The 15,488-nt window shown below is 51.2% G+C and overlaps 1 protein-coding gene across 1 annotated transcript in view; it reads right to left on the bottom strand.

Moving 5' to 3' along the window:
* Positions 1-15,488, bottom strand: part of ncoa1 (nuclear receptor coactivator 1) — a 57,261-nt gene that overhangs the window by 19,038 nt on the left and 22,735 nt on the right. The window contains 4 exon segments of the mRNA XM_067988464.1: positions 237-405; positions 7,961-8,057; positions 11,397-11,565; positions 15,112-15,488. The exon segment at positions 15,112-15,488 is cut by the window's right edge and continues 794 nt beyond it. Coding sequence (XP_067844565.1) covers positions 237-405; positions 7,961-8,057; positions 11,397-11,565; positions 15,112-15,488 — 812 coding nt within the window.

The raw sequence follows: 15,488 nt of genomic DNA, 5'->3' as shown, positions 1-15,488 counted from the left end.
CATTGCTCCCTCCTGCCACCTGGTGACCTGTGTTGGTGAGACGGCCAGTCTGGTGCAGACCAGGTGTTTCGAGCCATGCAGTGTGAAGTTGTGGGGAGGTGAGACTGTTCTGGGTATCACTGTGATCAGAAGGCTATCAGCACACCATTCTTTGGCACTTCGATGGAGATGCCTTGTTGAGGAGAGGATGTTTGTGCTGACTATTTCCTGCTATCCACCTGATCCCATTGACTTGCCTGTATCAGCTTGTCGATTCCTAGAGCTTTGTCGATTTCCACCAGCTCCACCTCGTCTTTGGCACTGAGGAAGGACACGAGCTGATCGAGGAGAGCCTTCTCATCGTTCCGGGCCTCGGTGCTTGTTGGAGGGCACAGGAGCTCATCCAGCTGGGAGCTGAAGCACACCCTGCGAAAGGGCAGGAGGAATCTGTTACAATTGCTCCTCTACGGCAGCATGAAACACAACTCGTTAAAGGGTCTGCAGGGAGTAGTCAGCAGGGAGTGAAACTGTTCCAGGGAGTGAGGAACAGTCCCTCACACTGTTGTGTGTCTGATCGGGGGGGGGGGGGCGGATCGGGGGGGGATCGAGGGCGGAGCGGGGGGGGGGGGGTCTCTGGTCGGGGGGGGGTTTTCGGGGGGGTCTCTGGTTGGAGGGGGGGGTTTCCGGGGGGGGTCTCTGGTCGGGGGGGGGGGTCTCAGGGGGGGTCTCTGGTCGGGGGGGGGTTTCGGGGGGGTCTCTGGTCGGGGGGGGTTTCGGGGGGGGGTCTCTGGTCGGGGGGGGTCTCTGGTCGGGGGGGTTTCGGGGGGGTCTCTGGTCGGGGGGGGTTTCGGGGGGGTCTCTGGTCGGGGGGGGTTTCGGGGGGGGGGGTCTCTGGTCGGGGGGGGGGTTTCGGGGGGGGTCTCTGGTCGGGGGGGGGTTTCGGGGGGGTCTCTGGTCGGGGGGGGGTTTCGGGGGGGTCTCCGGTCGGGGGGGGTCTCTGGTCGGGGGGGGGGTCTCTGGTCGGGGGGGGGGGTCTCTGGTCGGGGGGGGGGGGGTCTCTGGTCGGGGGGGGGGGGTCTCTGGTCGGGGGGGGGGGTCTCTGGTCGGGGGGGGTCGGTTTTGGAATCAATTCACCACAGGCAGAAATTGAAAGAGTGATGTCACAGGACAGCAGGTAGCTGAGTATTACTGTTTCTTTCTCTCTCTAAGTCAGGGCAGGGGTTTAAACTCAGAATTTAAACAATAACTTTAACTGGATTAATTAATTTGTTAATAAAACTAAGAATAGCGAGAGATTAAAAACTCTATAAAGTATATAAATAAATTCTGGTTCGACAAGCGATGGCCGGGCAGGTGATGTGTTTGTAACTGCAGCGTGTGGGAGTTTGTGGAGACCAGCGAGGTCCCGAGTAAGCACATCTGCAGGAAGTGTCTGCGGCTCGAGGAGCTTCAGCTCAGAGTTGTTGAGCTGGAGTCCAAGCTGCAGACATTGCGATGCATCCGGGAGGGGGAGAGTTACCTTGTCACTTGATCCAGGAGGCAGTCAGACCCCTTAAGTTAGGTGGTAGTTTAGATTCATTCAGTGTTCAGGGAGAGAAGGGTGTGACTGCGAGTCAGGCAGGTATGGGGACCCAGGATCTCATGATGGAGCCTCAGCCTTTGACCTTGTCCAACGGGTACGAGGTACTTGCTAACTGTATGGATAAAGAGCAAGGACTGCAGGGAGGATGGGCAAACTGACCATGGCACTGTGGTACAGGGGGCCACTCTAGTGGGGAGAATAAAAATGAATGTGGTAGTGGTTGAGGATAAAATAATCAGGGGGACAGACACTGTTCTCTGCAGCCGCAACCGAGAGTCCCAAAGGCTGTGTTGCCTGCCCGGTGCCAGGGTTAAGGACATCTCCTCACGGCTGGAAAAAAACTTGGAGCACGAGGGAGAGGATCCAGTTGTCGTGGTCCACGCAGGAACCAGCGACATAGGTCGAACTAGGAATGAGGTTCTGTGAGACAGTTTGAGGAGCTAGGTGGGTCTAAATTAATAAGCAGAACCTCAAAGGTAATAATCTCTGGGTTACTAACTGAGCCACACGTAAATTGGCATCGGGACAAACAGATCAGAGTGTTAAATGCGAGGCTCAAAGAGTGGTGTGGGAGACAGAGGTTTCGATTCATGGGGCACTGGCCCCAGTACTGGGGAAAGAGGGAGCTGTTCTGATGGGACGGGCTCCACTTAAACTGGGCTGGGACCAGTCTCCCGGCTGTAGTGCTGAAGGCTTGTGCTCCAGAACTAGCCGCGCCTCTAGCCAAGCTGTTCCAGTACAGCTACAACACTGGCATCGACCAGACAATGTGGAAAATTGCCCAGGTATGTCCTGTCCACAAAAAGCAGGACAAATCCAATCCGGCCAATTACCGCCCCATCAGCCTACTGTCAATCATCAGTAAAGTGATGGAAGGTGTCGTCGACAGTGCTATCAAGCGGCACTTACTCACCAATAACCTGCTCACCGATGCTCAGTTTGGGTTCTGCCAGGACCACTCGGCTCCAGACCTCATTACAGCCTTGAATTCCAGAGGTGAGGTGAGAGTGACTGCCCTTGACATCAAGGCAGCATTTGACCGAGTGTGGCACCAAGCAGCCTGAGTAAAATTGAAGTCAATGGGAATCAGGGGGAAAACTCTCCAGTGGCTGGAGTCATACCTAGCACAAAGGAAGATGGTAGTGGTTGTTGGAGGCCAATCATCTCAGCCCCAGGACATTGCTGCAGAAGTTCCTCAGGGCAGTGTCCTCGGCCCAACCATCTTCAGCTGCTTCATCAATGACCTTCCCTCCATCATAAGGTCAGAAATGGGGATGTTCACTGATGATTGCAGTGTTCAGTTCCATTCGCGACCCCTCAGATAATGAAGCAGTCCGTGCCCGCATGCAGCAAGACCTGGACAACATCCAGGCTTGGGCTGATAAGTGGAAAGTAACATTTGCGCCAGACAAGTGCCAGGCAATGACCATCTCCAACAAGAGAGAGTCTAACCACCTCCCCTTTACATTCAACGGCATTACCATCGCCGAATCCCCCACCATCAACATCCTGGGGGTCACCATTGACCAGAATTTAACTGGACCAGCCATATAAATACTGTGGCTACAAGAGCAGGTCAGAGGCTGGGTATTCTGTGGCGAGTGACTCACCTCCTGACTCCCCAAAGCCTTTCCACCATCTACAAGGCACAAGTCAGGAGTGTGATGGAATACTCTCCACTTGCCTGGATGAGTGCAGCTCCAACAACACTCAAGAAGCTCGACACCATCCAGGACAAAGCAGCTCGCTTGATTGGCACCTCATCTACCACCCTAAACATTCATTCCATTAAACACCGGCGCACTGTGGCTGCAGTGTGTACCATCCACAGGATGCACGGCAGCAATTCGCCAAGACTTCTTCGACAGCACCTCCCAAACCCACGACCTCTACCACCCAGAAGGACAAGAACAGCAGGCACATGGGAGCACCACCACCTGCACGTTCCCCTCCAAGTCACACACCATCCTGACTTGGAAATATATCGCCGTTCCTTCATCGTCGCTGGGTCAAAATCCTGGAACTCCCTACCTAACAGCACTGTGGGAGAACCTTCACCACACAGACTGCAGCGATTCAAGAAGGCGGCTCACCACCACCTTCTCAAGGGGCAATTAGGGATGGGCAATAAATGCTGGCCTCGCCAGCGATGCCCACATCCCATGAACAAATAAAAAAAAAACGTCATGGAACCAACCAGGGAGCAGGCTATTTTAGATCTCGTATTATGTAATGAGACAGGGTTAATTAGTAATCTCACAGTAAAAAAACCTCCGGGGAAGAGTGATCCTAATTTTTTTTTATTAGTTCATGGGATGTGGGCATCGCTGGCAAGGCCAGCATTTATTGCCCATCCCTAATTGCCCTTGAGAATATGATACGATTTCACATTGAGTTTGAAAGTAACGTACTTAAGTCAGAAACTAGAGTCTTAAACTTAAATAAAGCCAATTACATAGATATGAGGGGCAAGTTGTCAAACGTAGATTGGGAAATTAAATTAAAGGGTTTGACAGTTGAAAAGCAATGACAAACATATAAAGAAATATTTCAATATTCTCAACAAGTATACATTCCATTGAGAAATAAAAAATCCACTAGAAAAATGATCCACCCGTGGCTAACTAAAGAAGTTAAGGAGAGTATTAGATTAAAAGAGGCCTTTAATGTTGCCAAGAAGAGCAATAAGCCTGAGGATTGGGAGAGTTTTAAAAACCAACAAAGGATGACCAAAAAATTGATAAAAAGGGAGAAAATAGAATATGACAGTAATCTAGCAAGAAACATAAAAATGGATTGTGAGAGCTTCTACAAGTATATAAAAAGGAAGAGAGTAGCAAAAGTAAACATTGGTCCCTAAGAGGCTGAGAGAAGAGAAATTTTTATGGGGAATCAGGAAATGGCAGATGCGTTAAACAAATATTTTGTATCTGTCTTCACAGTAGAAGACCCAAAAAGCATACCAGAAATATTGGGGAACCAAGGGGTAAATGAGAGTGGGGAACTTAAAACAATTAATATCACTAGAGAAAAAGTACTGGACAAACTAATGGGATTAAAAGCCAACAAATCCCCTGGGCCTGATGACCTACATCCTAGGGTTCTAAAAGAGGATGCATTGGTTGTGATCTTCCAAAATTCTCTAGATTCTGGAACGGTCCCTGTGGATTGGAAGGTAGCAAATGTAACCCCGCTATTCAAGAAAGGAGGGAGAGAGAAAACAGGGAACTACAGGCCAGTTAGCCTGACATCAGTCGTCAGGAAAATGCTGGAATCCATTATTAAGGAAGTGGTAACAGGGCACTTAGAAAATCATCATATGATTAGGCAGAGTCAACATGGTTTTATGAAAGGGAAATCATGTTTGACAAATTTATTAGAGTTTTTTGAGGATGTCACCAGCAGGGTAGATAAAGGGGAACCAGTGGATGGAGTATATTTGGATTTTCAAAAGGCATTCGATAAGGTGCCACATAAAAGGTTGTTCCTCATGATAAGGGCTCATGGGGTTGGGGGTAATGTATTAGCATGGATAGAGGATTGGTTAATGGACAGAAAACAGAGAGTAGGGATAAACGGGTCATTCTCAGGTTGGCAGGCAGTAACTAGTGGGGTAACCGCAAGGATCAGTGCTTGGGGCTCAGCTATTTACAATCTATATTAATGACTTAGATGAAGGGATCGAGTGTAATGTATCCAAGTTTGCTGACGATACAAAGCTCGGTGGGAAAGTAAGCTGTGAGGAGGGCACAAAGAGTCTGCAAAGGGATATAGACAGGTTAAGTGAGTGGGCAAGAAGGTGGCAGATGGAGTGTAATGAGAAATGTGAGGTTATTCACTTTGGTAGGAAAAATAGAAAAACAGAATTTTTTTAAATGGTGAGAAACTATTGAATGTTGGTGTTCAGAGAGACTTGGGTGTCCTCATACAAGAAACACAAAAAGTTAGTATGCAGGTACAGCAAGCAATTAGGAAGGCAAGTGGTATGTTGGCCTTTGTTGCAAGGAGGTTGGAGTACAAGAGTAAGGAAGTCTTACTGCAGTTGTGCAGGGCTTTAGTGAGACCTCACCTGGAGTACTATGTACAGTTTTGGTCTCCTTACCTAAGGAAGGATATACTTGCCTTAGAGGCGGTGCAATGAAGGTTCACTAGATTAATTCTTGGGATGAGAGGGTTGTCCCATGAAAAGAGGTTGAGTAGAATGGGCCTATACTCTCTGGAGTTTAGAAGAATGAGAGGTGATCTCATTGAAACATATAAGATTCTGAGGGGGCTTGACAGGGTAGATGCTGAGAGATTGTTTCCCCTGACTAGAGAGTCTGGAATTAGGGGGCATAATTTCAGGAATCCCGGCTGATTTACCTCTCCTGAACCCAGGGCCCTTGAGTCTAACCTCAGTTCAAATCAGCTCTCAGACAGACCAGGGACTGAGCCCAGGACCCTCCTGTTCAGTGTTGCTCAACCATTCTCATTCAGTATGTGGATGGCCCGACTAGAGAGGGGGCAAAACTTGACCTCCTCTTGGGAAATAAGGAAGGGCAGGTGACAGAAGTGTTAGTGAGGGATCACTTTGGGACCAGTGATCATAATTCCATTAGTTTTAAGATAGCTATGGAGAATGATAGGTCTGGCCCAAAAGTTAAAATTCTAAATTGGGGAAAGGCCAATTTTGATGGTATTAGACAGGAACTTTCAGAAGTTGATTGGGAGAGTCTGTTGGCAGGCAAAGGGACGTCTGGCAAGTGGGAGGCTTTCAAAAGTGTGTTAACCAGGGTTCAGGGTAAGCACATTCCTTATAAAATGAAGGGCAAGGCTAGTAGGAGTAGGGAACCTTGGATGACTCGGGAGATTGAGGCCCTAGTCAAAAAGAAGAAGGAGGCATATGACATGCATAGGCAGCTGGGATCAAGTGGATCCCTTGAAGAGTATAGAGATTGCCGGAGTAGAGTTAAGAGAGAAATCAGGAGGGCAAAAAGGGGACATGAGATTGCGTTGGCAGATAAGGCAAAGGAGAATCCAAAGAGCTTCTACAAATACATAAAGGGCAAAAGAGTAACTAGGGAGAGAGTAGGGCCTCTTAAGGATCAACAAGGTCATCTATGTGCGGAATCACAAGAGATGGGTGAGAAGACAGAGGGTGGTTGTAGAGGGTTGTTTTTCAAACTGGAGGCCTGTGACCAGCGGTGTGCCTCAGGGATCGGTGCTGGGTCCGCTGTTATTTGTTATTTATATTAATGATTTGGATGAGAATTTAGGAGGCATGGTTAGTAAGTTTGCAGAAGACACCAAGATTGGTGGCATTGTGGACAGTGAAGAAGGTTATCTGGGATTTCAACGGGATCTTGATAAATTGGGCCAGTGGGCCAATGAATGGCAGATGGAGTTTAATTTAGATAAATGTGAGGTGATGCATTTTGGGAGATCGAATCGGGCCAGGACCTACTCCGTTAATGGTAGGGCGTTGGGGAGAGTTATAGAACAAAGAGATCTAGGAGTACAGGTTCATAGCGCCTTGAAAGTGGAGTCACAGGTGGATAGGGTGGTGAAGAAGGCATTCAGCATGCTTGGTTTCATTGGTCAGAACATTGAATACAGGAGTTGGGATGTCTTGTTGAAGTTGTACAAGACATTAGTAAGGCCACACTTGGAATACTGTGTACAGTTCTGGTCACCCTATTATAGAAAGGATATTATTAAACTAGAAAGAGTGCAGAAAAGATTTACTAGGATGCTACCGGGACTTGATGGTTTGACTTATAGGGAGAGGTTAGATAGACTGGGACTTTTTTCCCTGGAGAGTAGGAGGTTTAGGGGTGATCTTATAGAAGTCTATAAAATAATGAGGGGCATAGATAAGGTAGATAGTCAAAATCTTTTCCCAAAGGTAGGGGAGTCTATAACGAGGGGGCATAGATTTAAGGTGAGAGGGAGAGATACAAAAGGGTCCAGAGGGGCAATTTTTTCACTCAAAGGGTGGTGAGTGTCTGGAACGAGCTGCCAGAGGCAGTAGTAGAGGCGGGTACAATTTTGTCTTTTAAAAAGCATTTGGACAGTTACATGGGTAAGATGGGTATAGAGGGATATGGGCCAAGTGCAGGCAATTGGGACTAGCTTAGTGGTATAAACTGGGCGACATGGACATGTTGGGCCGAAGGGCCTGTTTCCATGTTGTAAACTTCTATGATTCTATGAAGCACTTATTTATTGTACATGAGACACATTAAATATTCGAGGGAACTCATCACGGCCAAATCAGTGTCACTCCGATCCTCCCTCAGTCCTTCTACAAACCAACCTCTTCACCATTTTCTCATCAAGCCCATCTTCTCCGCTATAATCTCCACCCTCGGTGCTATCCTGACCCCTGACCTTTGGTCAAGGTTGAAGGTCACTGCTCACCCATCCTCCTTCCTGCCTGACCTGGTGTCACTCCAAGGCTGCTGGCCTCCCATCGCAAACAGCTGCCCCCTGAGCCCTGCGTCCAGCTCAGGGAAACCTTCCAACAAGAAAACAAAGAGAGAGTAACAGAAAGGAACAATCCCCTGATATCCCTCAACCTCACCCCCCCCACCATATCCCCCAACCTCATCCCCCAACCTCACCCCCCCCACCATATCCCCCAACCTCACCCCCCCCACCATATCCCCCAACCTCACCCCCCCACCATATCCCCCAACCTCAGCCCCCGCCCTCACCATATCCCCCAACCTCACCGCCCCCACCATATCCAACCAAATCCCCCAACCTCACCCCCACCAAATCCCCCAACCTCACCCCCCCCGCCATATCCCCCAACCTCACCCCCCCCGCCATATCCCCCAACCTCACCCCCCCCACCATATCCCCCAACCTCACCCCCCCGCCATATCCCCCAACCTCACCCCCCCCACCATATCCCCCAACCTCACCCCCCCCACCATATCCCCCAACCTCACCCCCCCACCATATCCCCCAACCTCATCCCCCCACCATATCCCCCAACCTCACCTCCCCGTATCCCCCAACCTCACCTCCCCGTATCCCCCAACCTCACCTCCCCGTATCCCCCAACCTCACCTCCCCCACCATATCCCCCATACCTCCCCTCCCCCACCATGTCCCCCATACCTCCCCTCCCCCACCATGTCCCCCATACCTCCCCTCCCCCACCATGTCCCCCATACCTCCCCTCCCCCACCATATCCCCCATACCTCCCCTCCCCCACCATATCCCCCATAACTCCCTCCCCCACCAAATCCCCCAACCTGCCCCCCACCATATCCCCCGACCATATCCCCAACCTCACCCCCCCACCATATCCCCCAACCTCACCCCCCCCACCATATCCCCCAACCTCACCCCCCCCCCACCATATCCCCCATACCTCCCTCCCCCACCATATCCCCCAACCTGCCCCCCACCATATCCCCCGACCATATCCCCAACCTCACCCCCCCACCATATCCCCCAACCTCACCCCCCCCACCATATCCCCCAACCCCTCACCCCCCCACCATATCCCCCAACCTCACCCCCCCACCATATCCCCCAACCTCACCCCCCCACCATATCCCCCAACCTCATCGCCTCCACCATATCCCCCAACCTCACCACCCCCACCATATCCCCCAAACCTCACCCCCCCCACCATATCCCCAAACCTCACCCCCCCACCATATCCCCCAATCTCACCCCCCCCCATACCCCAACCCCCAACCTCACCCCCCCACCATATCCCCAAACCTCACCTCCCCGTATCCCCCAACCTCACCTCCCTGTATCCCCCAACCTCACCTCCCCGTATCCCCCAACCTCACCTCCCCCACCATATCCCCCATACCTCCCCTCCCCCACCATATCCCCATACCTCCCCTCCCCCACCATATCCCCATACCTCCCCTCCCCCACCATATCCCCATACCTCCCCTCCCCCACCATATCCCCCAACCTCCCCTCCCCCACCATATCCCCCATACCTCCCCTCCCCCACCATATCCCCCATACCTCCCCCCGACCATATCCCCAACCTCACCCCCCCCACCATATCCCCGAACCTCCCCCCCCACCATATCCCTCAACCTCCCCCCCCTCACCATATCCCCCAACCTCCCCCCCACCATATCCCTCAACCTCCCCCCCCCACCATATCCCCCAACCTCCCCCCCCACCATATCCCCCAACCTCCCCCCCCACCATATCCCCCCACCATATCCCCCAACCTCCCCCCCACCATATCCCCCATACCTCCCTCCCCCACCATATCCCCCATACCTCCCTCCCCCACCATATCCCCCATACCTCACCCCCCCACCATATGCCCCATACCTCACCCCCCCACATCCCCCCCAACCTCACCCCTCACCATATCCCCCACAACCTCACCCCTCCACCATATCCCCCCAACCTCACCCCCCCCCAACCTCACCCCCCCACCTCAACCCCCCACCATATCCCCCCCAACCTCAACCCCCCACCATATCCCCCCCCAACCTCGCCCTCCCCCACCATATCCCCCAACCTCGCCCCCCCGTATCCTCCAACCTCCTCCCCTGATATCCCCCAACCTTACCTCCCCATATCCCCCAAACCCACCTCCTCCCGATAACCCCAAACCCACCATATCCTCTAACGCCACCTCCCCCCAATGTCCGCCAAACTAACCTCCCCCCCCCATATCCCTTAGCCCCACCTACCCATCTTTTCACTATAGGGACAAGGGATTTAGAGTTAATAGGGGAGGGGAGGGTTTGAGGGTTGGAGGGGGAAGGGTTGGAGGGGGAAGGGTTGGAGGGGGAAGGGTTGGAGGGGGAAGGGTTGGAGGGGGAAGGGTTGGAGGGGGAAGGGAGGATTAGAGGTTGAAAAGTAGGGTTGAGGGTTAGAGATGAAGGGGGGTTAGAGGGGGAGGGTTAGAGTGGGAGGGGAGGGTGAGGTTAGTGGGGAGGAGAGGGAGGGTTCGAGGGGGAGGGGAGGGTTCGAGGGGGAGGGGAGGGTGAGGTTAGTGGGGAGGAGAGGGAAGGTTCGAGGGGGAGGGGAGGGTTCGAGGGGAAGGGGAGGGTTCGAGGGGGAGGGGAGGGTTCGAGGGGGAGGGGAGGGTTCGAGGGGGAGGGGAGGGTTCGAGGGGGAGGGGAGGGTTCGAGGGGGAGGGGAGGGTTCGAGGGGGAGGGGAGGGTTCGAGGGGGAGGGGAGGGTTCGAGGGGGAGGGGAGGGTTCGAGGGGGAGGGGAGGGTTCGAGGGGGAGGGGAGGGTTCGAGGGGGAGGGGAGGGTTCGAGGGGGGAGGGGAGGGTTCGAGGGGGAGGGGAGGGTTCAAGGGGGAGGGTTCGAGGGGGAGGGGAGGGGAGGGTTAGAGGGGGAGGGGAGGGTTAGTAGGGATGGGGAGGGGATTAGAGGGGGAGGGGAGGGTTAGAGGGGGAGGGGAGGGTTAGAGGGGGAGGGGAGGGTTAGAGGGGGAGGGGAGGGTTAGAGGGGGAGGGGAGGGTTAGAGGGGATGGGGAGGGTTAGAGGGGATGGGGAGGGGATTAGAGGGGGAGGGGAGGGTTAGAGGGAGGAGGGAAGGTTTAGAGGGGATGGGGAGGGTTAGAGGGGGAGGGGAGGTTTAGAGGGAGGAGGGGAGGTTTAGAGCGGATGGGGAGGGGATTAGAGGGGGAGGGGAGGGGAGGGTTAGAGAGGGAGGGGAGGGGAGGTTCGAGGGGGAGGGGAGGGTTAGAGGGGGAGGGGAGGGTTAGAGGTTAAGGGGAGTGTTGGGGGGTTAGAGGTTAAGGGGAGTGTTGGGGGGGTTAGAGGGGAGGATTGAAGCAAGCGTGGGGTGGGGGCAGTGCGGACAGGGTGAAGATACTTGATGGCTGCCTATAACCTACTCCTGAGGCGTTGCAGAGTCCGGGTGACAGAGTTGGAATGCAGCGGGTCGGAGAGCTCCTTCCTCCCGCCTCTGGAAGCCGAGCTGTGATTGGCCGCGCTGGGATGGCGATTGCTGGGTAACTGGGCTGCTTCCTCCAGGGTGGGTAAGAGCTGATCGAGCTCTGTGAACTGAAGGAGAGGAGGTCGAGGGTGAAACTGCATCTCACACAATCGTACTTTGTCCACTTCTGATCATACTACCTGTAGCAGGGGGAAGGGTCGAGTGTAACATCCTGATCCTTTCTATCTTTATCCAATATCGTGCATGTATAACCTGTTCTCAATCCCTCTCCAACATGCACTTATTTTCGTCATTGTTTACAAGTTTACATTTGTCCTCACTCCAGATTCTTTCTGTAAGGTGGAGTCAGGGTACAGGTAACAGAATGGATAGCAAACTGGCTAGGAAACAGAAAACAAAGAGTAGGGGTTAAAGGTAGTTATTCAGTCGGGCAAAAGGTGAGAAGTGATGTTCCACAAGGATCGGTGGGACAGAAAGCAGAGAGTAGTGGTTTCAGACTGGAGGTAAATATACAGTGGTGTTCCCCAGGGGTCAGTATTAGGATCACTGCACTTCTTGATATATATTAATGACCTGGACTTGGGTATAGAGGGTATAATTTCAAAGATTGCAGATGACACGAAACTCGGAAATGTGGTAAACAATGTGGAGGATAGTAACAGACTTCAGGAGGACAGAGACAGACTGGTGAAATGGGCAGACACATGGCAGATGGAATTTAACACAGAAGTGTGAGGTGATGCATTTTGGCAGGAAGAATGAGGAGAGGGAATATAAACTAAATGGTACAATTTTTAAAGGGGGTGCAGGAACAGAGAGACCTGGGGGTGCAGATATACAAATCTTTGAAGGTGGCAGGACAAGTTAAGAAGGCTGTTAAAAAAGCATATGGGATCCTGGGCTTTATTAATGGAGGCATAGAGTATAAAAGCAAGGAGATTATGCTCAACCTTTATAAACACTGGTTAGGCCCCAGCTGGAGCATTGTGTTCAATTCTGGGCTCCACACTTTAGGAAGGATGTCAGGGCCTTGGAGAGGGTGCAAAGGAGATTTACTGGAATGGTTCCAGGGATGAGGGACTTCAGTTATGTGGAGAGACTGGAGAAGCTGGGATTGTTCTCATTAGAACAGAGAAGGTTAAGGGGGGATTTGATTGAGGTGTTCAAAATCATGAATGGAATAAGGAGGGTCACTAACCAGAGGACGCAGATTTAAGGTGATTGGCAAAAAAGCCAGAGGCGACATGAGGAAATATGTTTTTACGCAGCGAGTTGTGATGATCTGGAATGCACTGCCTGAAAGGGCGGTGGAAGCAGATTCAAAAATAACTTTCAAAAGGGGGAATTGGATAAATACTTGAAGGGAAAATATTTACAGGGCTATGGGAAAAGAACAGGAGAGTGGGACTAATTGGATAGCTCTTTCAAAGAGCCAGTACAGGCACGATGGACTGAATGATGAATGCATCAAAATACAGGAAGACATTAATAAACTTGCAGAATGGACGTGTAATTGACAAATGAATTTCAATATAGATAAGTGTGAGGTGGTGTATTTTGGTAGGAAGAATAAGGAGGCCACAGACTGCTTGGATAATAAGAGTCTAAATGGGGCCTGGCTCTAATTTTAAGATTATTCCCCCTTGTTCTGGACTCCCCGACCAGAGGAAATAATTTCTCTCTATCTACCCTAATCAATCCCTTTATTTTGAACATCTTAATTAGATCACCCCTCAGCCTTCTAAACTCAGGGAAATACAAGCCCAGTCTATGCAACCTGTGCTCATAATTTAACCCTCTGAGCTCCGGTATCATTCTGGAGAATCTGTGCCAGAAATCACTAAAAGCTCGTGAACAAGTACAAAAAATAACTAAAAAGACAAATGGAATGTTGGCCTTTGTCTCAAGAGAGCAGGAATACAAAGGGGTGGAAGTTACATCACAGGTTATATAAAGCTCTGGTTAGGCCCCATTTAGAGTTCTGTTTTCAGTTCTGGGCACCGCACCTCAGGAACGATATATTGGCCTTGGAGGGGGTGCAGAGCAGATTCACCAGAATGATACCGGGGCTAAAAGGGTCACAGATCAGCCATGATCTAATTGAATAGTGGAACAGGCTCGAGGGGCTGAATGGCGTACTTCTGTTCCTATGCTACTATATCTTTTCTGATATGTGCCCAAACTGAACATATCCAGATGGGGTCTGACCAAGGTTCTGTACAACTGAAGCATAATTTTCTCCCCTTTGTATTCCAGCCCCCTTGAGATAAAAGTCAACATTCTATCAGCCTTTTTGACTACTTTTTGTATCTGTGCACTAGCTTTTAGACACCTAAATCTCTCTGCTCCTCCAGAGTTCCTAGTTTCTCGCCATTTAGAAAATACTCTGGATCTGAGAAAGATCGATCAAAGTGGATGGGCTCACACCTCCCCACATTGAACTCCAGCTGCTACAGTTTTGCCCACTCACTGAATCTATCAATGTCCCTTTGTAACTTCCTGCTCCCATCGACAGTGCAAACTTGGATATACAAATCTCTATTCCTTCATCTAAATCATTGATTTATATGGTGAAAAGCTGAGGCCCCAGTACAGATCTCTGGGAATCACCACGTGTCACATTTCGCCAACCAGAGAACGAACCCTTTATCCCCACTCTGTCTCCCAACCAATTACCAGCCCATGTCACAAGGTTACCTCCAATTCCGTGCACTCTATTTTTGCCAATAATCTCTTGTCTGGAACCTTATCAAATGACTTTTGGAAGTCCATATTGACAACATCCATAGACACTCCCCATCCACCAAAAAATTCAACTAAATTACTCAGACATGACCTGCCCTTCACAATCCATACTGACTCTCTCTGACCCAAGTGTTCAGTCACTCTGTCTGATGATATATTCCAGTAACTTCCCCACAGCTGATCTTAAACTGACAGGCCTATAGTTTCCTGGTTTCTCTCTCCCTCCCTTCTTAAGTAATGGAGTGACATTTGCAATTTTCCAATCCAAAGGCACAATTCCCAAACCTAGGGAGCTTTATAGAATCATAGAATGTTACAGCACAGGAGGCTATTCAGCCCATCATGCCTGTGCCAGCTCTTTGAAAGAGCTTTCCAATTAGTCCCACACTCTGCTCTTTCCCCATAGTCCTGTACATTTTTCCCCTTCAAGTATTTATCCATCAAGTTACATTGAAACTATAGCACAGAAACAGGCCATTCGGCCCAACTGCTCTATGCTGGTATTTATGCTCCATACAAGCCTCCTCCCCTCCCTACTTAATCTCACCCTATCAACATATCCTTCTATCCAATTCCCTTTTGAAAGTTACTATTGAATCTGCTTCCACCACCCTTCCAGGCAGTGCATTCCACATCATAACAACTCGCTGAGTAAAAAAATGTTTCATCACGTCACCTCTAGCTCTTTTGCCAATTATCTTAATCTGTTCCTCTGGTTACCGACCCTTCTGCCACTGGAAACAGTTTTTTCAATGACTGCATCCTGGCCCCAACTTCCTGGTCCAGCTGTTGACCCTCCTCTGATGTTTGCTCTAAACCCTATCCTTCACACCCTGACCCTAACACTCCCTGGCCTCCTGCCCTGATGTATCTGACAGTCCTGTCCCAGGTTTACCTTCCTCACCCACCTGGCTGGCCTGCTCCAGCTTCAGCCTGTCCTGTGGGGCTGTCAGCAAGCTGCGGGGACAGGAATCAAGGCCACCTGCCCTCTCTGACTTCACCGTTACATCATCCAGACTGAGGCTGGGAGACTCGTCCTTGTCCAGCAAGTAGCGCAGCAGCTGGTGATCCTTCACATCCTTCCTCCTGCTGCTGTCCAGCTCCTGGCCACAGTGAGCTGCTTCCTTTCTCCCATGGTGGAGCATCAGGGCCGGGAGATCGGAGGGACTGCCCTCTTGGAGCAGGTGGTGAAGTATTTTGTGCCGTTCTGTCAGGGAGCTGGTGTGTAACACGTGGCACGAGGCACTTGCTGGGGATGTTACAGGATGGGCGGAGAGCCCGTCCT

The sequence above is a fragment of the Heptranchias perlo genome, chromosome 8 (assembly GCF_035084215.1).
Source record: "Heptranchias perlo isolate sHepPer1 chromosome 8, sHepPer1.hap1, whole genome shotgun sequence".
In the NCBI taxonomy this organism is placed as follows: domain Eukaryota; kingdom Metazoa; phylum Chordata; class Chondrichthyes; order Hexanchiformes; family Hexanchidae; genus Heptranchias; species Heptranchias perlo.
This window is presented reverse-complemented; position numbering and strand designations above follow the sequence as displayed.